The sequence below is a fragment of the Caretta caretta genome, chromosome 7 (genome assembly GCF_965140235.1).
Source record: "Caretta caretta isolate rCarCar2 chromosome 7, rCarCar1.hap1, whole genome shotgun sequence".
NCBI lineage: Eukaryota > Metazoa > Chordata > Testudines > Cheloniidae > Caretta > Caretta caretta.
Genome location: NC_134212.1, coordinates 38,910,081 through 38,934,065, shown reverse-complemented (window position 1 = coordinate 38,934,065; position 23,985 = coordinate 38,910,081). Strand labels below are relative to the sequence as shown.

General features: G+C 40.8%; 1 protein-coding gene across 7 annotated transcripts in view; it reads right to left on the bottom strand.

Moving 5' to 3' along the window:
* The window catches only part of VGLL4 (vestigial like family member 4), a 152,575-nt gene that overhangs the window by 24,756 nt on the left and 103,834 nt on the right, over positions 1-23,985 (bottom strand). For 3 of the 7 annotated variants that reach the window (XM_048857616.2, XM_048857617.2, XM_048857615.2), the window contains one exon: positions 10,341-10,530. In XM_048857616.2, coding sequence (XP_048713573.2) covers positions 10,341-10,530 — 190 coding nt within the window. Of the gene's footprint in view, positions 1-2,190; positions 2,290-5,919; positions 5,964-10,340; positions 10,531-16,743; positions 16,933-22,851; positions 23,511-23,985 lie in introns of those variants that run through there. The other 4 variants (XM_048857618.2, XM_048857619.2, XM_048857620.2 and 1 more) reach the window with 4 other exon arrangements.

Genomic DNA, 23,985 nt, shown 5'->3' with positions numbered 1-23,985 from the left:
CAAGCCTTATGGACAGAGATTTAAAAGATAGTCCTAAAAGAACAGGCTATATATTAAAATGTATTTTTAAAAGCAACTGGTTCTGTAGCCTATGAGCTCTCTCTGGCCATCTCATAAAATAAAGAATAAGCTTTTTACTAAAATGTGATAAAATCTGTTCAATATTAAGACCACACGTTTACTCCAAAACTAGAAACTGAAAGACTATATGGATCACACGGATACAGAACCAAACATGAGAATAAGATTCTTTTTTTACCTCATATACTAGGCTAATTGTTATATGTGACTGCAAATGAAAACTGAATTACTGAAGGACTATGGAAACATTCAGTAACACAAAAAGGCTTTGTCTGTATTTTGTAAAACTCTCCACAGCAATGATGTAAGTAAACATTGAAAAAGAAAAAGCAAATTGGTCACCATACTTATACCTGCAGTAGCCACACTGGCAGATTATTCTGTGTTTAGTGCTCACATGGCCTAGTAGCAAAGGATGTCTTAACCCCACACAAATGTCTTAATAGAGAAACCTCTGAGTTTCATAAGCTTCTTGGTCAGAACAGCAGAACTCCAGCAAAAACAAAAAGTGTTTATTAAGTGATCAATTTCTTTTCATTGCTTGGATTTTAGTTTTGAGTAAAATATGATAATCCATATGAATGCTGAAAATGTTTTTGACGGGCAGCCTGTGACAATATGAGTCAGGAAGTTTCATGCCTTATCACTACTAATAGTAAAACAAACAAGCAATAAATTGTGCACATACAGTTTACACATTCAGGCTATGGACACAGTTTCTATAGACAATGACTCCAAGGGCAGGATTTTGGCAGGAACACATTAATTAACTTTAACTTCACTTTAATATTTGACTCCTCCATTATTAACAGTAACCGTACATCTGTGCCACATTAAAGAATACATGAAGCAATCATTAGCGTGTGTTCTGTTTTCTCATTCTGAGACTTTCCCCAGACAGTTCAGGAAAAGTTATTATCAAAGTACACAGAGTTAATCACACATATCCCATTATTTATCACAGGTATTCTGCACTCAACTCCCAAACCAATGCAAGCAAACACAGCTACTCAATAGCTGATGAAATGGGCAAGTGTAATCCAATTCCTGAACATTATTCCTGAATAATAAGCAAATTTGGTATGCAGGAATGCAAGTTTCCTATGCATATAATAGTGTCTACTGCATTTTAAAAACTATAATTTCCATGGGAGAATGAGAGGACTCTTAAGTTGCAGAATTCACTTACAGCACAGTAGGAAATATAAAGGATGGTTCAATTTCTATCAAACAGTATGGGAGCTGGTATCTCTCTAAACTATTCTGAACTGAGGCAACTACAAAGAACAGGATTCAAGCAAAATTTCCACGGAGGAAAGTGATCAAATAATTGAGGTTAGAACCTTTAGATTTCAATTGTTGTATGCATCCAATGAAGTGAGCTGTAGCTCATGAAAGCTTATGCTTTAATAAATTTGTTAGTCTCTAAGGTGCCACAAGTACTCCTGTTCTTTTTATTTCCCTTGTAATTTTCTTTAAGGATAAATACTAAACTAAAAACATACCCACCCCCTTTGGAGGAAATGTTGGCAAAATAATGGCTCAAAAGAAAAGCACAGTGTACTCCTAAATCAGCAACCTGTTTAAGAAGAATGCATCCGATGAAGTGAGCTGTAGCTGACGAAAGCTTATGCTCAAATAAATTGGTTAGTCTCTAAGGTGCCACAAGTACTCCTTTTCTTTTTGCGAATACAGACTAACACGGCTGCTACTCTGAAACCTGTCTGTAGACTGTCACATGATAATCATGAATGGCACTAACAGGTCAGGCTTAACCTGAAACTGTTACTTCCAATGAATTAGCGAAACAATGGCCTCTGTTACATTAACCCTTATAACACCAGCTGAACTGGTTATCAACAACTGAATGCTGCAGTTACTGCTCTGGCCTCTCTGTAAAGCAAACTACAGTGTTAGCAATATGGGTCTGATGTGCAGTTGGGAAGGAAGTCACTTCTGGCCCTCCTGAGCAACTAATCGACTCTCTACCTCGGCAGAGCACTTGCTGCCTCACAGCTTAAATTAAGTACAGCTGAAAGTATGGGGTTGCCATCTGGTTTGAAAAAGCAAGGATCAGGGAATAAAATGAAAGGGTTTTTTGGTACTAACCTCACTTTAATCATTGCCAAAGAGCATGAAGACAGCCCAGCGTCCTCCCACAAGAAAGCCTTGGGCCTCACAAACTTGGCAGCAGTCTCCTGCACAAAAAAGCTGGGCAGGCAGAAGCCTTGTCAGAATAAGAGTCCTCCCAGGAAAGCTGTGGTGCAAGGTACATGGGTCTGCCCACATGTTGAAAATAAAACGTTCCCTACACAGTTCTTGGGAAAGTTTAACACATTACTGGAGGGTTTATTTACAATTAAGTTCTTGCATAATTATGAAATGCATCAGCACAAATGTGCTTCATAGACAAAGGACACGTATGTGTTTGTTATTCCTAGGCATTAGGTTTGTTTGAACTTGTTTCTACATTTTTTTAAAAAAGGAATACAAAGGATAGGAAGTTCCTTCGTGAAATTCACTGCAGGAACCCTCCTGGCTTCTGAAGAAACAAAACAGCAGACTTCAAGGCATTATTATTCAGGAAGCTGGCTCTCGGGTTTCTAAAGGGTGGCCAGATAAGACACACACAAAAAACTCAGCTTTCCTCCCAAAGTTAATGTTCTTTGGAAACTCAAAAATAAGACTGGTGGTGCTAGAAGTAATAGATTAAATTGCCCTCTCTCGATTTTCTCTCTTAATTTCTGAGTATCCAGTTTCAGATTAGGTACTAAAGGGGTAGAGGGACATTCGTTGCTGGAAATGCTTGAAAGTGGTTATTGGAATTGTAAAGATGGATCATAGACTCTTAGAAACAGCCAAAGCAACACTTTTCACCTTTCAGCACTAAGCAATAATACCATTTGTTGGAAGTCAGCACTTCAGTAATTTGGAAGGAATGAGTTAAAGCCAGTTAGCATGTTTTTGTAGCAGATTACAGTATGAGAGGGAAATGAAAGGAGATTGTCCAGTCCAGCATTTTTAGTCTGGGGAGAAAAATTTACTTATTCAACCAGAAGTTAATGTAAGTTTTTATTCCAAATCCTGCCCTTAAAGAGTCATTGTCTATAGCAACCGTGTCCATAACATTCTAATTCTCAAGAGTGCAACCTTCTAGTAAATGGTACATCTGTCAAACAGCAGGAAACATCTGGGAAAATGGTTAAATGAAAATAAGAGAAACAAATATGCAAAACCTTTGTGTTTTCATATGCTTATAATATACATCTAGAGTATGTTTTTGAATGTGTACTCGTTCTTTCCTTGCCTCTTGGTTAGCTATCAGGCTCCGGTAGCTCACGAAAGCTTATGCTCAAATAAATGTGTTAGTCTCTAAGGTGCCACAAGTACTCCTTTTCTTTTTACGGATACAGACTAACACGGCTGCTACTCTGAAACCTGGTATATGTTGGTGGCTCTAAAATTCACCACAGTGTAGATATGGGATAACTTCTTTTCCCAACCTTGCCACAGACTTCCCTGTGACCATAAGCAAGTCAATTATTTTTTGTATTTGTATTTGCTCATCTGTACCATGCTTCCCTACTTCACAAGGCGGTTGTGGGACAAAGCACTAATGTCTGGATAATGTTTTGTGCTCTTCCCACAGGAGGCACTCCAGGGGTGAAAAGTACCACCAAATAAAAAGCAACCTATGGAGTTGGATAACAAACCCATTCTGCTTACAAGTGAACAGACTCAAACTGACCAATCATTGCCTATAATATCAGAGAGTAAAAGTTTGTGGTACACAGACAAGGTTTGAAAGGATCAAGTCTCTGGCTCAATCAGGATTTTGAATCATGACAGAAGGTGGACCAAATTCTGGTCCTGATTCAGGAAAGCATCCTGCTCAGGAAGCACTTAAGACTATGCTTGATTGATTTCCTAAACACAGGTGGACTTAAGCATGTTCTTAAATGCTTTCCTTGGCTTCTGTGAGGTTGTGATAGTGACTCCATTACTGATCAAACAGCTTACCACATGCTGGGCCTTTTCCTACTAAGAGTGCACAATACCACAGTTAAGGTGGACTTGTTATTTATTCATTAAAGGTTAATCTGCATTTCTTGGCAGGAGTTTGGGATGAAGAGTTTGGGGAGAGATTGAAAGGGCATTAGCAGTCATGAAAAATAAATCTGGTTTATGGTTTTCTGTTCATTCAGCAGAAGTGAGGTGAAGGGAAACACGTTAGGTTTCAAATTGTCCTGTTCCTGCCATGTAGTCTTTTGAACAAATTGGTGCCTCTTTAAAAGGGTGAACCAGTTCTAATCAATAAGACCTATGCTGTAAAAGTGCCACTGAGAGCCCGGAGAATTATAGATTTGAGAGGATCCATTTGAAAATGCTGAGTTGGGTTCTAAAACACTTCAAAAAGCAGCCTCAGACTAGGAAATAAATTCTGGTAGCTCTGGATTGCTTTTTACATTCTGGTTAATCACCCTAAAATAACGATCTCAACATATTTTTAAACACTAAACAAAAACCCAGAGTTCAAGTTAGGGCTCCCCATGCCTCCCTGTTTCCATTTTAATGCTTTTTTACTCTTTCCCAAAGGTCCCTTGAAGCTACTATGTCATCTGCATCAAAAAGACAGGTTTCAGAGGAACAGCCGTGTTAGTCTGTATTCGCAAAAAGAAAAGGAGTACTTGTGGCACCTTAGAGACTAACCAATTTATTTGAGCATGAGCTTTCGTGAGCTACAGCTCACTTCATCAGATGCAGTTTCCACGGTATACATCTGATGAAGTGAGCTGTAGCTCACGAAAGCTCATGCTCAAATAAATTGGTTAGTCTCTAAGGTGCCACAAGTACTCCTTTTCTTTTTGCATCAAAAAGACAATGGACATGATTCTCTGTGGAGCCCCTCAATGCTTCTTTTCTGCAAAGAATAGGAATAGCTAGAAAGCAACATGAAGTACTTCCTTCTTTCAGGTGATCCAGCACTGCCCTGCCCTGCCCTGTAGAATTCAGGATCTCACTTGAATTCCTTGCTTTGAGCTACTTCCAGGTAACCAGACTGGGCAAATCAGGACATCTTCAATCCAGTCTGCTTTGAGAAGAGTTGAAAAGAGAGGCAAATATACAAACCACTGTAATTTCCCACTGAGGGCTCTACAAAGAAGAGAAAATGCATAGGATTACGATAGTAAGAAATCTACAGTGTCCAATGGGATCTTGCAAACTGCAGTGCAGAAATCCAAGGTAGCTTGTATGACACAATCCTTCAATAGAAGAACAGAGTGGCAGCCTGCCCTCTGAAGTTTCTTGCTTTGGTCTCAAACTTAACATTTTAGAAGGTATTTGTATGTGCAGAGTTATAAGTGTGAAGACCTGAGCTTTGTCTTATTATGATAAGCCAATTCTTATGTAAGAGATTAATCTTTAAAACTGTGCTGAACAGCTGCAACAGAATGACGACATTTTCATATGCAAGTTCATGTCCACAACAATCCGAATGCTGCACGTCTGAATGAATTGTAACTAAGAGTTAGAGGGGGAAACCGTTTAATATTTATACGTATTTATCATGGTCAAGTCCCAAAATAAAAATATTAAATTTTAAACTGGAGTAATCTACAGGCAGAGAGAAAACAACAGTCTCTCGCCAATATATTTTAAGATGGTAAGACTCACGTATAACTTTAACAGTAAAACAAAATCTAGATGACCCTTCCAAAGAGACCAAGATCATCAATTAACACCTTCATTTTACCACAAAATATACTGATTTTTCCCTACAGTTTGCTAAGATGGAAAACATTTTTACAGTCACCACACTGTAATGATTTTACCTACTGTATAATGCCAGCCACAACCATCCTCATGCTGCAAATACAGAGAAGAGCTATGCACATGAGAGTTCCTAGTAAAAGGCAGAGAAGTAAAAAACTGACCAGTGTCACTTTTTTCCAACCTCTTTAGCTCTCGGTGCACTGGGCATTTACTCATTTGATTTGTTAGCTGGCAAAAAAAAAAAAATGCCATGAAAAGAAATTGCTATCATCAGGCTTCCCAGCTCTCTGCAAGGACTCTTAAGGCAGAAATGATGCCTGCTGGGAAAAGGCTGATGTCAGCTCTTAAGAGCTCCCTGCAAGGATAAGGAGGCCTTTGTTTTCAGCTGAACTGTGAAAATGAGAAAATGCCTCCAGCCTGACAAACAAGAAACCCACACAACACAGGTCAGGCCTGAGACCTTTACTTAAAGGTACAACACCTCATTAGTGTTATACTTGCATCACAACAGCCAGATCCATTTAAAATTAAACAGAAGGAACCATAACAATAAACCAATTTTCCCTTAAAAGATAATATAAAGAAGGTTACACTTCCCCTGCCACTCCATGGAAAGGTATGGCATTTGCAGGCCCTACATAAATCAATTTCCTAATTACTCTCTATAAAATCACAGGGGTTTAGTATAAGAAAACAGTGGCACTTTCCACTTTTAGGTTTAAAATGACGTGGCTCTTTAAATTTTATTAGAAAACAAAGCACCTTTCAATCCAGCAAAGATTTTAATACCCATAATATGTTACAGAATGCTTTTAGAAGTAACATAATAGAGAGATATTTAGAGAGTAGAAAGTGTGAAAAATAAACAAAAAAGATTCCAAGCTTGTCATATTTCATAGAAAAAGCTGCAAGATACTGGTGGAAGGGAATCGGTTTTTCCCTTTCACCCCTACTAGTTAATTTTAGCCAAAGAAGCATAACAAAGTTTGGAGCTGGCTCCTACAGAGAAGTTAATAGGTATGATTTATTCCAGATCATAAAGCAAGTGGCAGATAATGGTCCTAGTACATCCCAATACATTGCAAAGCTGAAAAGAAGGACAGACAGTTCATTCTGGAATATCATGTACTGAATTTTAAATACTCAGCTGGAAGGTCCCAGCCATGCTTCACTTCCCATGCAGCAGAAAATCAGTTCCTCCGAAAACTACAACCTTTGTTAAATTAAATCGTTGTCTAGTGTTGGGGGAAAGGGATTCCATTACACATTTTATAGAACACGGCAGAGTTTCCAGGCTGTTTTGACTCATTCCCTCTATCCCAGATGTTGAAATAAATATACCTGTACATACCATTCAATAATCAAAAACCTACCTACGGGGTATTATTTAGTGCAAATGGGGAGTTACACCTAAGTAGGGACAACATATCTCCAGACCCATTCCAAAACAAATTGCTGCCAACCTCAAGTTTCTATCAAACTACTTCTGCAGTCCCCAGGTGTTCAGATGGATACATTCCATCTGATGTCAAGTGATGGGGGGGATGCACTGGCACTCCTACTTAGGGCTAACGACAAACTACGAACAAAAGTTCTACCCGTCATAAAATATATGGTACTGCTGCAGGTCTAATCTGATTCAGTCACATTCACTGCCACGGTATACTCCCATGGCAAGGATGAAAACATGCCTACTTCATGATTTCAGCAAGCAAGTGACACAGGCACACACAAGATTGGACAAGGGTTACAAAAACAGACGGCCCCTCTAAAGTACTTTAGAAATACACTGTGGTTGAAATGTCTGCAGTTGATGCAGGGGGTGTAAATATGCACCCACTGCACCCTCTGTGGCAGCTGTGCCCAATGGGATTCCTCCTTGTAGTGGGTGGCAGTGTGTGTATCAGCCATTCTCATGGGGTTCTGCCACAGGACGGTGGCTTTATATCTACAGCATGGGCTCTACACATAGGCTACCTTGGGGATGTGTTGAATTAATGCACCAGGAGTCCTGGCCATGCCTTCTCCCAGGACAGAGCTGCACACACTTAGACTAGCCATTTCAAGGAGCCTGCAGGCACAGCCCAGGTTCCACTGGCAGACGCCTGGGAGTACATCAGACCAATTGTCTGTGGTTTAAATAGGGGTTTAATACCAACTCAGAGCAGTGGAACAATCTTCTATTTTGTGGCACAGAAAATATATATCACTTTCCCGAATTCCAAAACCTACATCTTTTTCTTTTAAATTAGTTCCAATAGGCCTGAGCAAAACTGAAATTTTATAATCCTCTTCTCTATCTTCTTGTCTATGTTTAATACAATTAATCTTGCCATCCAGTCTTCAAAAGGACAGAGTTTCCATATAACATGATATTGGCAGCAACAGCAGCTAAACATGAATTATTTGTTTTTCTAAATGAAATGCTGCCAAATTATCTTTTCCAGACCCTCCAAGCCAGTAAACTGTTACTGCCAATAGTAATCAGTACAACACTTCTTTCCCCTAATATACTATGATGTCTTTAGTGATAAAGTAACAAAAACAAGCTTTTACTGCAGATGCTTAATTTTTTTTAAGTCAAAACTTTGTCTAAGCCTTTTACAAAGTCTTATATAATGCATTTATATTGCTAACTCAAGATCAAACATAACCAGAGACAAAGAAAAAGGGAAAATCTGGAAATCATTAGAGAAATGTAACTTTTTTGTTTGCAGTGCAAAATTCAGGGAGTGTTTGTTAATTTTTTTTATTAGAGACATCTGAAATGTCTGAGTTTTGTGACATTTGGTTCAAAGAATTGAGTATTATCTGCTAGAAATCTTTTAGTTTGAAGATTAAAAACAAAGTGAAAGAGGGTACAGTATGTGTTGTGATAGATTTTTTTTCCTCTCTGAACTAGAGAGTCTTGTTAAAATGTATGATTTGATTCACGCCATGGGACCACAGGGCAGACAATACCTATACCTTATTATTGTAGGGGGAGACACATCTTTCCTACACTAAGACACTGAAAGAACCAGTCTGCTGAACAAAAGTTCTTTGCAGAAAAACAAGACTAAGTACAGTCACCTTTAAGATCCATCTAAGCCATGGGACTGCATGAAGGAACTGACTTTACCTTCTCATTTCCAGAGCTTTAGCTTTGAAGCCAATTTAGGCTGCACGTGAATGTGTCAGTTCAAACTCCACCTTTTTTATGGCCTGCACTGTATAAAGTGGCACAATATACATAACTGCTAGTTATGTTTTATTATATTTCCACCATGTCAGTTTTGAAAATTACACATTTTCCATTAAATAACATTATAATACAAAAATGTCATAAAAATTCTCCATATATGTTTTTGTATTGCCTCAGAAACAAAGTACTTCATTTTTTCCAAGGCTAGCATTCTCATTTGCAAGAAAGAGAAGGGCTGTAAATAGTTAAGTTAAAGAGAGAGAGAGAGAGAGAGAGAGAGAGAGAGAGAGAGAAAAAGCCATGCTGCAAATGAGAAGTCTTTCTCCACTTGTGTGCATCACTGTTTTGCATTACTTCGGCGCTGGATTCCTGATTTGTAACAAATTCCAAGACTGCAGACTGCAGACCCAGCCTCTGACTAACACTATGGTGATTTATTTGAGGATAAATACCTCTGTCCCTATCTTGTGACTGAACACAACAGTCCAAAGCAGCGTGGAATGTGAGGAATGCAGAGGGCCATTTCAGCTGAGGCAGCAGGGAACAGTATGCAGTTATCAAGCTACCTCTGACTGCTGAAGTACTCTGATCACTTCCTCCAGTCAAGAATGAAAGGAATTCTCTAAGCCTAGACTTCATGCCAACCAGAACAGCATTCCCAAGAACAACAAGAACACAGCACAAACGGCACCTCGATGATATTCTCTCTCTCTCTCTCTCACTCACTCACTCACTCACTCACACGCACACACCCCTTCTCCATATATTACCTGTATGGAAAGTTTCACCTCCTAATGAAATGCACTTTTGGGGTCTGAATATGATCACATAAATAACTTCTAGCAACAACTGCAGCCTGTCCAGTTGTCACGGTGGAATCTACTGAGCAGCTGGGCTCAGAGTCTCCTGGCCTTAGAAAAATGTGAAGCACTTTTACCTCTTTTTCTCCACAGGGTAAAAAGCTTAAGGGTGTGGGATGTGAAGGGAACAGGTTAAAAAAAAGGGGGTATTATTTTAAAAAAGCTATTACCTAGATATAAATATTATGATGTACACAATCAACATAATTCCTACTACCTGAGGCTATAAAAACAGTTTTAAAGTGCCATGTAATCCTCTTGATCGTCATACAGACAGACCTACCTCTCACGATAGGAAGAGTCTGGCCCTAAATCCAAGGTATACTATAATTTTCAACATGCAAATTTACAAAAAAACAACACATTGTAATTAAAGGGACAAAAGTGGCATTAGATTCTATTTGGCTAGGAAATAAAGGCATTGAAAGAGAGAAACTTACAGGTGCGGGTTGAATATTCGACTCATTTTAGAGACATGTTCATTTTCACAGTCTAGCTCATCTTCCCCTTGGTCCATGCTGAACTTTCTCTTGTTGGGGCTGATGGGAGGAGGGCCTGTTCGATGGTTGGTTAGAGCAGAGGATACTGGAAGAGACTGCATTCTGGGCTCACCTCTTAGAGCTGCTTCACCTACACAAGAACACAAGGTAAAATAAACACAGGGAAAAAAATATCCCCTTTTAAAAACAACTCTTAAGGGGAAGTTTTTGACACAGTAATGGGGCACAAGCCACACAGCATGTTCAGGACACACTGAAAGAGTGGTTAGAAGCCAAGTATTAGGCATCATTCAGAAGACATGTCTTTCAACCAAGAAACTGTTTAAGATCCTGTTTAAAAATAAAAATATTGGAATAAAGTAACAGTTGAAAAAATCCACTACAGAAAGGGTAGTTTACTCACCTTGGGTGAGCCTAAAGGTTGAGCCAGTGCAGTCTTAAAAAGTATTTTTATTCAGAAGCATTTCTTTTAATAGAATAGGCCAACTCAACACTGGAACTTACATTACCTTATGATGCAAAGCATGACTGACTGTTTTTGTGTGTGCGCTATGTAGCCTTTGTTCCTTCCCTATCCCAACGTCTTTAAATTCTGGAACTACAGTTCACATTTGTGCCAAATACTCAGGATATAAATTATTTATTGACTAAACTTTACATTTATATTATATAAAATATTGCCTGAATCAAACCTGTCAAATATATTAATCTAATTACTCTTGGTCAACATTAAGGGAAAAATTCTGCTCTTGCTGACGCTGGTGTAAATTTGGCCCTTTAAAGTCATTTTAGTGCAATGAACAAAAGAACGTGCCTGCCTGGCACAAGGATCATAAAAATTCAATCCTAAACAAGTTAACTTTCAACTAGATAAGCTAGCAGTAAACCCAGGAGATACACCTCATCACAGCATCTGAGATTTAGCAGGAAATCTCATTTGCACTTTACAGGAGTTGTGTATACAAATTCAAGAAATGATACATTTATATAGCATATCCCTTTGCTGTAATTAAGCATGCCTTACAAATTGGGCTGAAAACTTCTTCCCTTTACAATTAAATGCCAGTGTTCACCAACATTTACAGCTTCCATTGATACATCCACCTCTACTACAATAAATCAGATTTAAACCTCATATGGACTTTTAGATTAAGAAAATCACTTCGGGGGAGGGGGGGGTTGTGGGAATCTGAAGGTAATCTGGGCTATCAACTTTACCTACGCTGGTAATGCTTCTGAAACACACACTTTTGTTAAAGTATAAAATTGGTATTTTTCCTTCAGTGTCTGAAGCATTTTAGTTTCCACATGGTCACAATTTTGGGAAATAAAATTAGGATAAACTCAAATCCATCTATAGCAATGCGGTACCTAAGAAAGAAATCTTTGTCTGCCACTACACATTTTGAGATCACCACTGTTGAACAGATGATTTATAGAAAGTAGCCCTAATTCACACGGGTGACAAGTACTATTTTGTTGGAAAAAGAGTGAGTGAGAAGAAAACCTCCTGAAAGTTTACCAGTAAAAATAAACATTTTGCCAATTGAGTCAGTAAGATATAAACTAGCAAATATACTGTGACCTATATTACACCACAAGTCATGATTTCTATTAAAGACCCTGGCATCGAAGCTAAATGGGAATTTTCCATCTTGAAACTAAATAGCAGAAAGTATGTTCTACAGCAGACATTCTGAAACTGGACATGCAGATCACATGCTGTATTAAAACAGCCAATTGTTAATGTCAAAACCTCCTTTTTGTAAAGACTTTTTCTGCTGGAGTAGGGGGTTTGCAATTAAGAACTTAACCATCTGATTAATAAATTCTATACTGCATTTTTCAACCTTTACCGTTGACAGTAAAGAGCTCCACATAAATCATGCTCACATTCTGACACAAGCCTGTGGCTACAAAACAGCACTAAATCATACCACAATCAGCTACTCCCTACCTAGCACATCTCCCTCATTTCTATCTTTGAAGTGCAAGTTGACACCCACTTCAAAAGATGAAATCTCGATCATTCTGAAGAGTTTGATACTTCCCTTCCCCGCAAGCCTTCCTCCCTCCACCGGCCTTCCTCCCTCCACCGTGTTCAAGGTCACTTTTGAAGTCTCAGAGTGGATGCGAAAGGCAAAAATCTACCAGTACCATTCATTCGCCAACCTAGAAGCTGTTTTGGTTTTCAGGGAGTTTGACACAGTATCACATCAAAGAGACACTAAGTAACATTTCTTAAGTTGGTTGTACCTTTTTCTATTTTTCCAAGTATCAGGACTTTTTCCCCCCCTCAAAAATCATGTCTGTGGTGGCAACAGCACTGGTTTGAATTACTAATTCAATTAATAAAACACATTCAATTAGAAATTTCATGATAGCAATATGCTATCGTCTTCTGCACTTGGTGTAATAAAAGCCTTTTTAAAGGAACTTAGTAAAGCATAAAGGGTCTTCCTTAGCTCCTAATAAAACCAATCAAGCTCTACAAAGATTCCAGTGGTCCATGTCTCTCAGCCTCTTAGATGCACTTAGCAAAAAATAATGGGATCATTATTCTAAGAGCAAATAAAGTAATCAGCTAGTTTGGAGCGTTCTAGCGATTTCATCCACGGCATGACAATGCCACCCAGCAAAACTAAATCAGATGACTCTCACGACCACTACAACTTCATGAAGATATTGTTACTGAGGCCCTGGGTATCAGAAGGTGCTGAGGACTTTCTTACTGAATTGGATGACCATCAGCATCTTGCTGGAGGTGCTCAGTACTTCACAGGGCTGGAACCCTACAGGGAGATAGGGCTGGCAGAAAGAACCCAGAAGAAAAGGCCGGGGGGACGGGAGAGGGTGAGATCCATGATGAACGCTAATGGCCTCACCATCAATTGCAGGGATAAACTGTTTTATAAACATAACCCCTGCCACATGCATTATGCTGTATTTATCCCCCACTGCAAATTCAGCCTCTCATGTTGCCTTTAAGACTGATTAGGCCTATAACTGGTTTACATTAAAAAAAACTGAAATAAGAAAAAAAAAGATTTGTTTTCAACTCTTTCCTCTTTACAGCACTTTAATTTAAATCAGGGAGAGAGAAACCACAACTCAGTCTACCAAACAAAATGCTGTTTTACTGACTGGATTTGTCTGTCTCTGTCTGACCACACTCTATGGTAACCAGACTGACATCATCCTACTGGCAAGACAACACTCTGATAAAACTGTATTTCATAAAATTCCACAAGCCTGTACCCAATCTTTAAAATTCATTACAGTACAGGCCGGTGTCTGGGCTGCAACTGAAGCACCGATAGCCAATGCACGTTCATTATGCTTCTCATAATACTTCTCTTTGTTTCAACCAGCAGCTGGGCTAAGGCCCTGCGTATCTGCCGCTTTCAAATAGTTCTGCTTATGGCTATTCATCCCAGTCAACTTTTTTTGTTTTGTTTTCTTTTCAATTAGAATGGTTAGGCAACATAAGAGTACAGACAAGCTAAACACAGATCATGACGGGACGCACCATCTGCCTATAGTACAAGTACTGCAGTAACATGAAGCTCTGTTAACAGGGTTCCATGCACTCAGCAAGAATGCTCCCTCCTTTACCAACTTACAGGTTTAAATCTGAGGTTTGTTTGGTATAATGGATCTAACCTAAGCTATATGTTTAGAAAAGACGCATTCCACATCCAGTCATGCTGATCAGTACTACAATATCTTCATACTGTCCCGTAAGTACTGGATCATTTATAGTATTTGTGTTTTCTCCTCGAGTTCAGTCAGCACTGTGTCTCCCTGCTGAAATGTTACACACAATACAAGCTTCATAAAGGCGTAATTCATGTTTTTACAAGTGCTGATTTGATAGCAAGATAGCAGAGAAATCTTAAAATGCATCATATAAAATCTTCTGAGAAGTTCATGACTCACTGAGACTAGAAATAAAAAAAATTAATACACACACGTTTGTCAGCCTGCTTCCTTCCTCCCTACCCCAGCATCTCAGTGTGGGCTGCAGCATGCTTATTCAAACATGGCTACTATATCCTATTCCCCCTCCCAATTTCCTCTTTCCAGCTGGCTGCTATTAAGTCCATAAAATCTGAGCATTAATTACACTCCAGAAATGAAAGTCTTCATCTTTCCAACCAAAGACTTACAAGATACACTCCTCGACACAAGGCAGACTAAAATAAAATTCTGAATCTGAGGAACGTGCAGATGACAGAGCAGTGAAATTTAACCACCACTTTCTGTGTTTTCTACTCCATTCCCCTATCACCTCAAACATACAGGGAGAAATAAAGTGCAGGGAGAAGTGATCATAAATGGGAGTAAAATTACAATCCATGTGATTACAGAACAAGAACTGTGCAATTCATAACTACTCTGTACAGAGTAGGGGACCTATAGCAAGGTGCTGAAATCTAAGAATTACAACTAAGTGAACAATACTAAACAAGGATATTGGATCACAATATGTACCTTGTTCATCAATCTTGTCAACTGATTATAAATCATTACAATATTTCATAGTATGCTAAATGTTGTAAACAAGTGAAATCTTAGCAATATGAAATCTAGCAGATATTAAGTCTTCACTGAGATCTGAGATTTTGTGTGAGATTTCTAAGGTACACAGTTTAGCATAGTTCTACTTTAACGGCTATTTGACCAAAGGGAGCACACGCATCCATTTAGATTGTTCAATGGAAAGTCTTGAATTAATGATAAAAAGTCTATAAATAAATATTCAAGCTATCAGAAGTCATGTTATTGATACAAGCGCCGTATACTTTTAACAAAAAATGTATGGATTGAAAAGAAGTTGATGGACTGAAGAATAAGTTTTTTAAGACAATTTGAATACAACTACATTCCTAATAAAACAATGAGAAAAAAAAACAGTGACTAGATACAGTCTAATTCTAATGTATGCTATGAAGGTAGCCGCTGGAAATGGTTTAAAATTGATTTTATGGTATAGTTGGGAGTGCCTCCATTTCCCCTCTTGTAATAGAGCACTCTCCTCAAACAGGAATCAATTCAGGGAAGTTCTATGACCTGTATTATGCAGTAGGTTGATTGATTAACTAGATCAATCACAGTAGTCCCTTCTGGCTTTATAGTTCATAAATCATTCACTTATGTGGCATTGAACCCGATCAGCTTCCTCACAAGACGACACCAGGCTAGCAAGAACCCAAGCTTCAACGTATAAAGTACAGCAGAAAAATATTGCTGGGAAACATTTGCCAACATCCAAACCATCACTGAGAACTTCTGGCTAACAGTGTGAAGAGAGGTGTGCCAGAAAACACGTGTCCAGAAGCTGAAACATGGCCATTATGTTGCCTGTCATATTCTGGCTCCTGCATCCGATAAGGAAAGGGTTTTCTGCAGGTCTGCCCTTGATGGTGGAACACTTAGGGCCTGCCACAGGAGGAACATACCATAATTTAGTGCCCCACTGGGCTGTTGCCTCGGCACACAGTTCCAGTCACACCACAGACCCCGCCCCGGCTATCTCTACCCTTCATGGGGATAGACTGTATGGAGGATGGGAGGCAGTGCAAGGGGCTGCTTTGGGCCAGAATCTGGCTGCAGCGATATTTTCCTCCTGCAGATGGTGGGTGTGCTCACTGGAGAGATCATCAAGGCAGCAGCCTGTATTTGACCCACACACCGTGAATCTGGTTCAGTAGCACTTGCTAAGACTGACTCCAATGTGAGAGGCACTGAGAGTGCTATATTCCGTACAAAGCACTTCATTACTATAGCTTAAAGGGTGCATGGTTAAGCGCTCAAGGGCCAGGAAATGTCAACATTAAGGTTGCCTGAATAAGCCGAGCTTGTACTTGCACCCTGTGCATATTTCTCTATATATTACACTTCTATAGAAACAGGTATGTAGTAATTTTAGTAGTTTGAACTACTCTGTAATATGCAGGAGCAGGGAAAGGTACATGGTAAGCTAAGCACCTAAACTCCAGTTAAGAACTTATTAGAGAGACATGGTAGGTGAGGTAATATCTTTTACTGAGCCAACTTCTGTTGGTGAGAGAGACAAGCTTTCAACCTTTAAGAGAGAGGAGTTCTGCAGGCCAGGTGCGTTCCTGTGCTGTGGCACTCCTACGGTGTGCAGGAGCAGGGCTTCATCCTGTGTACCTTTGGTGATCAGCCAGAGTGGCGGTAGGGCAGGTGGGTAGGAGGAAATGAAGCTACAGAGCAGGCGGGCTGGAGCTAACCTGCATGCTTCCACTCCATGGAGCTCCTAAACACCATACGTCAATCTTTAGGGACGCCTATTTCTGTCAAATTTCACTTTTCATACCTCAGCAGTTTTGGCTGTACTGCAGTTGTAGGCCCCTGTTCAGCAAGGCACTTCAGCACGTCTAATTTTAAGCATGTGACTAGTCCCGGTGAAGTCAAAGCTAGCCATTCAAAATGGGATCCTTTCTGCATTCTCTCACACTTAGTAACTCCTGCTTCCAAGGTGCTGAGCAAGATAACGGAAGATCTTCTCTCTTTCCAGCTACAGTACATGAATCCAGATAGCCTGCAGCTAAACAAAAGTGTCCACATTAGCTTGCCTGCAAGACCTAATTACAACCAACGTTAATTAATATATTTTCCAAGTCGCAGAAGACAAGCGGGTTCCAAAAGAAACAGAAACCATCTCCCAAGCAATTGCTGCTGTTTTCTGTGATGAAGAGAGGGCTCTTTCCTTGCAATGTAAAGGGACTAAGATGCTTCTTTTTCGTCTGGCTCAACACAGAAGGAAGAAGGGGTACTCTTAACTGACACTGTTTCTGACCCACAGGCCACTCTCCTAGCAAAAACATACATTAAACATTTAAAATGGTACAGAAGAACCACAAATGAATGCAACATATTTTTACTTGCTCTCTCCCTGAATTATACTCTCACTTTATTCTTCTCCCAGAAGTATAGTGGTTAAGCTCATGAGTAGAGTCACAATCCACTCCTGCTCCAGTAAAAGCAATGTTGATCAATATATTGCTATGTACCAGGGTCACAGTCAGGATGCACAGGGTCTAACAGCCCCAAGTATGTGATCTTGAGTATGCTTCCAAACCTATGGCATTGTAAAATGGGCTGCTGATGGTTCAACTGCCGAACTCTCCAATTAGCAGCAGTATTTCCTTAATGACTGCAGATTATTTTTATTGGGTGCAGCACAGAGTGGAATAACAAATTATAGCCTCCAAAAGAGAAGAAAAAGGCATTTACCTGCTCCAAGAAACAATAAATCCCATATTTCTTGCTTAATAAAACTATATTACTGTTGACTGTACTACAGAAAGATGCATGTTCCATTTAACTCACTGGCAAAATACCCAGTATTCTAAATGTAATTAGAAGTGCTTGTTTACCACTAACCGCACTATGTGTTGTAATATTGCTCATGGATGAATCACTGAACACTTAAAAAGGCCTATTTCAGATCTAGACAATGACTTTTCCCTCCTTGTGAAGTTTTAAATCTCAAAAACACCTCCATGGGCTGCATTAAAAGCTCACTGAAGTCAATGGGAGACCTTCTGTTAACTTCAGTGGGGTTTAATCAGGCCCAAAATTGTTTTCATGTGACACATTAGCTGTATATTTCCATTTCCAATATAGAAAATGAATACAGATTTGTTTACTCAAAACCGTGGTCATGAAAAACCTGAGTAACAAATATCCTCTTAAATTCAGCTTAATTTTGTTAATATTTAGAGTACTTTACATGGAATATCATCACACTTGTGACTGGAAAACTTCAGGACTGACGTTAGTTAAAAGTTTCTACCTTTGGTTTCCCAAATCTGAACTCAACATCTACATTAAAAAAGGAAAGATGAATAGATAATACCTAGTGAAAAATTCTATCTGTGAAAAGTCATGAATGGCCCACCAGTATCTCAGTTCTGGAGTTCAAACTACCACTCCTTTTCAAAGTTGTGGCAGTTTCTGGGTCTCTCTCTTCTTTCCTCTGTCACCAAGGTAAGTGACTTATCCTGAAACATAAGAGACAGGAAAGCAGAGCCAATCAAAGGCCAGTCTGTCATTAGGTGAAAATGATCAAAGCTTAAAGATTTGCCATCCACTTCAAAAGTAAATCTGAGTGAGAGTAAGGTTACAATAGGAAAGATTTGTTAGATCAGGTGCTTAAGCAGTATTTTAAAGGGCTGAGTGGTATCGAGAGACATCGTAAAAAGTTAAATTAAATGTAATGACAAAAAGAGGCAAATAGGAGATTCAATTTGTGAAAGTCCAAAACTGAATAACTCCCTCTGAAAAACAAAGTTAAATATTTGCAAAATTGACCAACATTTTATTAATGGACTGTATGTATACATACTACTCAAATCTGAATGTATGTCAGCTAATATGGTTGGCATTCTGTCCTCTTAGAAATAAGAGTGTGCTGTTTGGTTGCTGGTTTCTTTTCTTTTCTTTTCTTTTTTTTTAACCTTAGGGCCATGTGGTACTCTTATTTGCTCAGCTAGCTCATGCATTTTCTGGGATTTATATTTTTAGATCAATGTATTTGTATAAGGTCTACCTAGTTGTTCTATTTCCCTGGTGTGCAATACATATGAAATCCTGCAATTTCAAAATTCCACACTGGTCAAATCTTATAGGAGAACAATACTGGGGTGAGATGGGGTTCTGTAATAATACATGTCTGGGGAATTTTAAACTGGGTAGTTCCATGTAAAATTAAGTACTGTAACATAACTGTAGCTTTTGGCTATTGCATCTGGTAGCTCTTGGACACTCCATCTGCTTCCCGGATATGGCATGGGCAGTATCTCCTAAATGCAAACTTTTTGGTCCAGCCTGAGCCCGAACATCTAAACTGCAATTAAACAGCCCTGAGTCAACTGAAACAGGACAGTCATGGGTATTTAACTGCAGCATAGACATACTCTCAGGCTCCATGCAAGGAATACATGCCTGACTGACACTGGATCCCTTCAGCCTGTTGATTCTGTAGTGTTCTTTACTAGGGGATGTGAGCCAGTATTCTTCCCCAGATGCTGCTAACGTGCAGCGTTTGGACTGCAACAACGCTTTTTTCATGGTCCTCTTGACAGAAATACTGTGCAGTCCAAGGCTAAAGAAACAGACCTTAGTCCAAACACTAAAACAACAAACAAAAACACTTGTAACTTCTACCACAGGCAACAGATATTGTGGAGCTGAGGAAAGAGTCAGCTACTCAAGAAGTACAGACCTCTTATGCTGGAGAGCTAATTTCTAAAACGTCAGCTCATGGACAACGGTGTCTTTAGATCAGAGTGTAGAATCATGGGAGAGGAGAAGGGGTAAAGGAGGCAGAAGATAATGCCTGTCTACAGATAGCTGAACCAGGCTGGTCTGCATAATCGCTATGGTGTTGGCTGTGTTCCCATGCACTTTGAGTACCATTTTGTGAAGCTTGCAAGCTCTTTCCTTTACTGAAGCAAAATGACAGGGATTTTATCTGCTAAGAGATATGGGACAAAGGCCTAGAAGTCTTGCCTCACAGCTATGGCTTTATTTCCTGGAGATGTGTCTGCACCTTTAGGGATAGAAAATGTAGACACAGAAACTATGAAATAGTCATAGGTAACATGGAAAGGGGGGGCTAGTGGATGATGCTGATCGGTCTCCGCTGATGAGGAAATGCAACAAGTTTCTACCCTATCTTCAAAACTCAAACAGCCTTGATGAAGAGCAGCCTGGGTAGTACCACAACTCCTCTGGGAAACTGAGATAGAACAGTTAGCTTTATAACAAGGATACCTACCTTGACTGTAACAAAAGGAATACACAAAATTCTGTCTGTATAACATCAGAAGGAAGAAGACTATTTTGACCCAGCAGGCAATATGCCCTTCTTTTTGAGCAAGGGTTTGACATAAAGGTTGCCCATGCAGTTTCCCTCAAATTACAAAAGAACAAGCTTGAATTTAGCAGCGTCTTCTCCTCCTACCATATAAATCAAGAGCGTAGCAAAGGGAATGGTAAGGATACAGATACAGGACTGAGATGCAAAAATGCTCTCATGGAGACAATGGAAGATTTCATCAGAGAAGAATGACACCCTTTGGGTACATTAAGATGTGGCTTTCTTGGAAGCATCAGAAGTTCTCCCAGCCATTTCATTGTGTATTGGGTTGCATAAAGGGAATGAAGAGAGAAATGTTGGTGATCAAGAACTTGTAAAATCATTCTTTTCCAGGGAATCTCAGGGCATGCTGTTCCCCATCAGAGCTAGGCGAAGGATTTGTTTGAAGAACAGATCGGCACAGAGTTTACTTTGGAGCCCGGGGAACTGCGATTCACAGTTTCAACTTAGCTAAACTTTATATGCTCGCAGCTGCACTATGAGGGAAGGATTAACTTAATATCAGGAGCAGTCCAGGCATTATTAATGTCAACATACACTAGCAGATAGAGGGGATCTGTAATATTGGACTTTCCTTCTTCAACAGTAAAGAAAATGGCCAACATATAAGTAATTTGGTTCCTCTAGCATAGTGGTTTTCAACCTTTTTTCATTTGTGGACCCCTAAAAGATTTTGAATGGTGGTGCAGACCCCTTTGGAAATTGTAGATATAGTCTGCGAATCCCCAGGGATCTGCAGACCATGGGTTGAAAATCACTGCTCTAGCAGAAGTCATTCCTCACTTGCAGATGTAGAGCACTTTGAGTTAAACCGCCTTTGGAGAGCGCAGTAGGGAAAGCGCTGCTGTTTGGCCACACTGACAGGAACAAGCGCACTGGCATGGCCACATTTGCAACACTTGTAGCGGCATTAGGAGTGGTGCATTATGGGCAGCTATCCCACAGAGCACCTCTTCCCATGGTGGCACTGTGGCTTGTGGGAAGGGGGCGAGGGGGTGCGGGGCATTCTGGGTCCTGTCCCAATGCCCCACGATGCATCGGTTCGCATCCCAGCAATCCCTGTACTTCCGTCCATATTTTGCACCATCTTTGAACATTTTTTGTACTGCGCACTCTGTCTTCCCTTTCAGTCTGCGGGAATGGAGCCCGAACTGCTGAGGAGTATGCTGACGAGTCTCGCCAACACGTCACGTTTGGCAGTTGAGTTATTCCTTATGATCCAAAGTGACAGTGAGGGCTCCGACAATATCGACTCGAGTAATGCATGTGACACGAGTTTGCTTGTGGCATTCACGAACATGCTTACCACCAGGGAAAACCGCTTTTGGGCTTGGGAAACAAACACTGAGTGGTGGGATCACATCGTCATGCAAGTCTGGGATGACAAGCAGTGGCTGCAGAACTTTCGGATGAGAAAAGCCTCTTCCATGGGACTGTGTGATGAGCTCGCCTCCACCCTGCGGCACAAGAACACGAGCTTGAGAGCTGCCCTGATGGTGGAGAAGTGGGTGGCTATTGCAATCTAGAAGCTGGCAACTCCAGATAGCTACCGATCAGTCGCTAACCAGTTTGGAGTGGGGAAGTCGACCGCTGGAATTGTGTTGATACAAGTTTGCAGGACCATTAATCGCATTCTGCTCAGAAGAACTGTGACTCCGGGTAACGTGCATGACATTGTGGATGGCTTTGTACAAATGGGTTTCCCTAACTGCGGAGGGGCAATAGATGGCACACACATTCCAATTCTGGCAGCAGCCCACCTAGCCTCTGAGTACGTTAATAGGAAGGGGTATTTCTCTATAGTTCTCCAGGCGCTTGTGGATCACTGTGGGCGTTTCATTGACATGAACGCAGGCTGGCCCGGAAACCTGCATGATGCACGCATCTTTCGGAACACTGTCCTGTTCAGGAAGCTGCAAGCCGGGACTTTTTTCCCAGACCAGAAGATCACCGTAGGGGAAGTTGAAATGTGTATTGTGATCCTTGCAGACCCCACCCCACTTACCCTTTAATGCCTTGGCTCATGAAACCCTAAACAGGGAGCCTTGACAACAGCAAGGAGTGGTTCAACAACAGGCTGAGCCTGTGCAGAATGACTGTGGAGTGTGCTTTTGGCTGTTTTAAGGGCCACTGGTGCTCTTTGTATGGGAAGCTGGACCTGGCCGATGACACCATCCCCGCGGTTAAATCCGCATGCTGTACCCTCTATAACATTTGTGAAGGGAAGGGTGAACGATTCACTCAGGCATGGAACTCGGAGGTTCAACACCTGGAGACTGAATTTGAACAGCCAAAGAGCACGGTCATTAGAGGGGCCCAGCACAGGGCTGCAAGGATTAGGGATGCCTGAGGGAGCAATTTGAGGCTGAAAGCCACCAGTAATGTCTGGTGCCCTGCACGGGAGTGAAGTGCAGTGGTTCCAATGTTAGTAGGAATCTGTGTTTGCTACGCTGACTTGCAGTGCCTGTTTCTTTCCTGGGCTAAGGTATCTTTTACTTTATGCAATAATAAAGAATGTTTTCAAAGCCAAAAAATCCATTTATTGAAAAGAAAATTCATTTATTGAAAAGAAACACAACTGCTTGGGAAACAGAAAGGCCAATGGGGTGGGGTGGGGAAAGGTACAATCACAGATTTGCGTATGTCCTGTTATCATACTCAGCCTTCCTGTCTGGAGTGCTGTGCAATGAGTGCTGCACTTCAGGATGGCTATACTGCATGGTGATGGGGGCTGAGTGCAGTGGGTAAGAGTCGTAGTTTTCAGGGCTGAGTGGTGAAGCTACAGGTGTTGGAGGCAGCTGGTGGCGGTAAGAACCCAGATGTTGGGAAAAGTGGGTTGGAGGTGACATGGGGGCACAAGGGAAAGAGTTTTGGGACAAGGGCTGCAGGGGGGCTCGGGCAGTGCTCCGCCTGCATGGCTACGAGTGCCTGGATCGAGTCCGCTTGGCACTCCATTTTGCTTATCAGCCGATCCGTACTTTGCTGCCAGAGCACCGCACTTTTGTGCCGGCAGTCCTCATTCTGCTGGCAGATCCTCCTTTCACTGTCCTGCCACTCCTGCACTTTTCGATTTTCATTACTTGAATGCTGCATTACTTCATGCAACATGTCTTCCTTGCTTCTACGTGGCCTCTTTCTGATTCTTTGGAGTCTTTTGACCGGTGATAACACGGACGGCTGAGATCTCAAGGTTGCAGCTGTAAAGGCAAAATGCAACACTTAACAGAGGCAGCATTGTTCACACCAGACAGAGCAATGATTCCCCCGTACTTACGGGCAAGCACAGTCTACACAATAGCATAATGTGCCCATCCCAAAGCATGCGCACATAATCCAAGGGAGCCCCAAAATAGTAAGCAAGCACAGGGTCAAGCGTGACTGATTGTTTCACAGCTGTACTGTCCTCTGGATTTCTGTGCCTTGGGGAGAGCCAATAGCGCCAGGGCGCCCCTATACTGAACACTGTCCCCACATTTTCCACAGGGATTCGTCCTGGAAGATATCTCGCTGCTGAGGGTGACCTGGGAAGCAAGAGAGGGTCTTCTACTGTAATGCAGCTTGCCTGTGTGCAGCAATGGTCCCCCCCGCCCTTCACGGCACAGTGGTGTGGACAAGTTAGTCTTACTGGGACAAAGAACACAGTGACTCTCCCGAGAAACCTGCGCAAGCGCA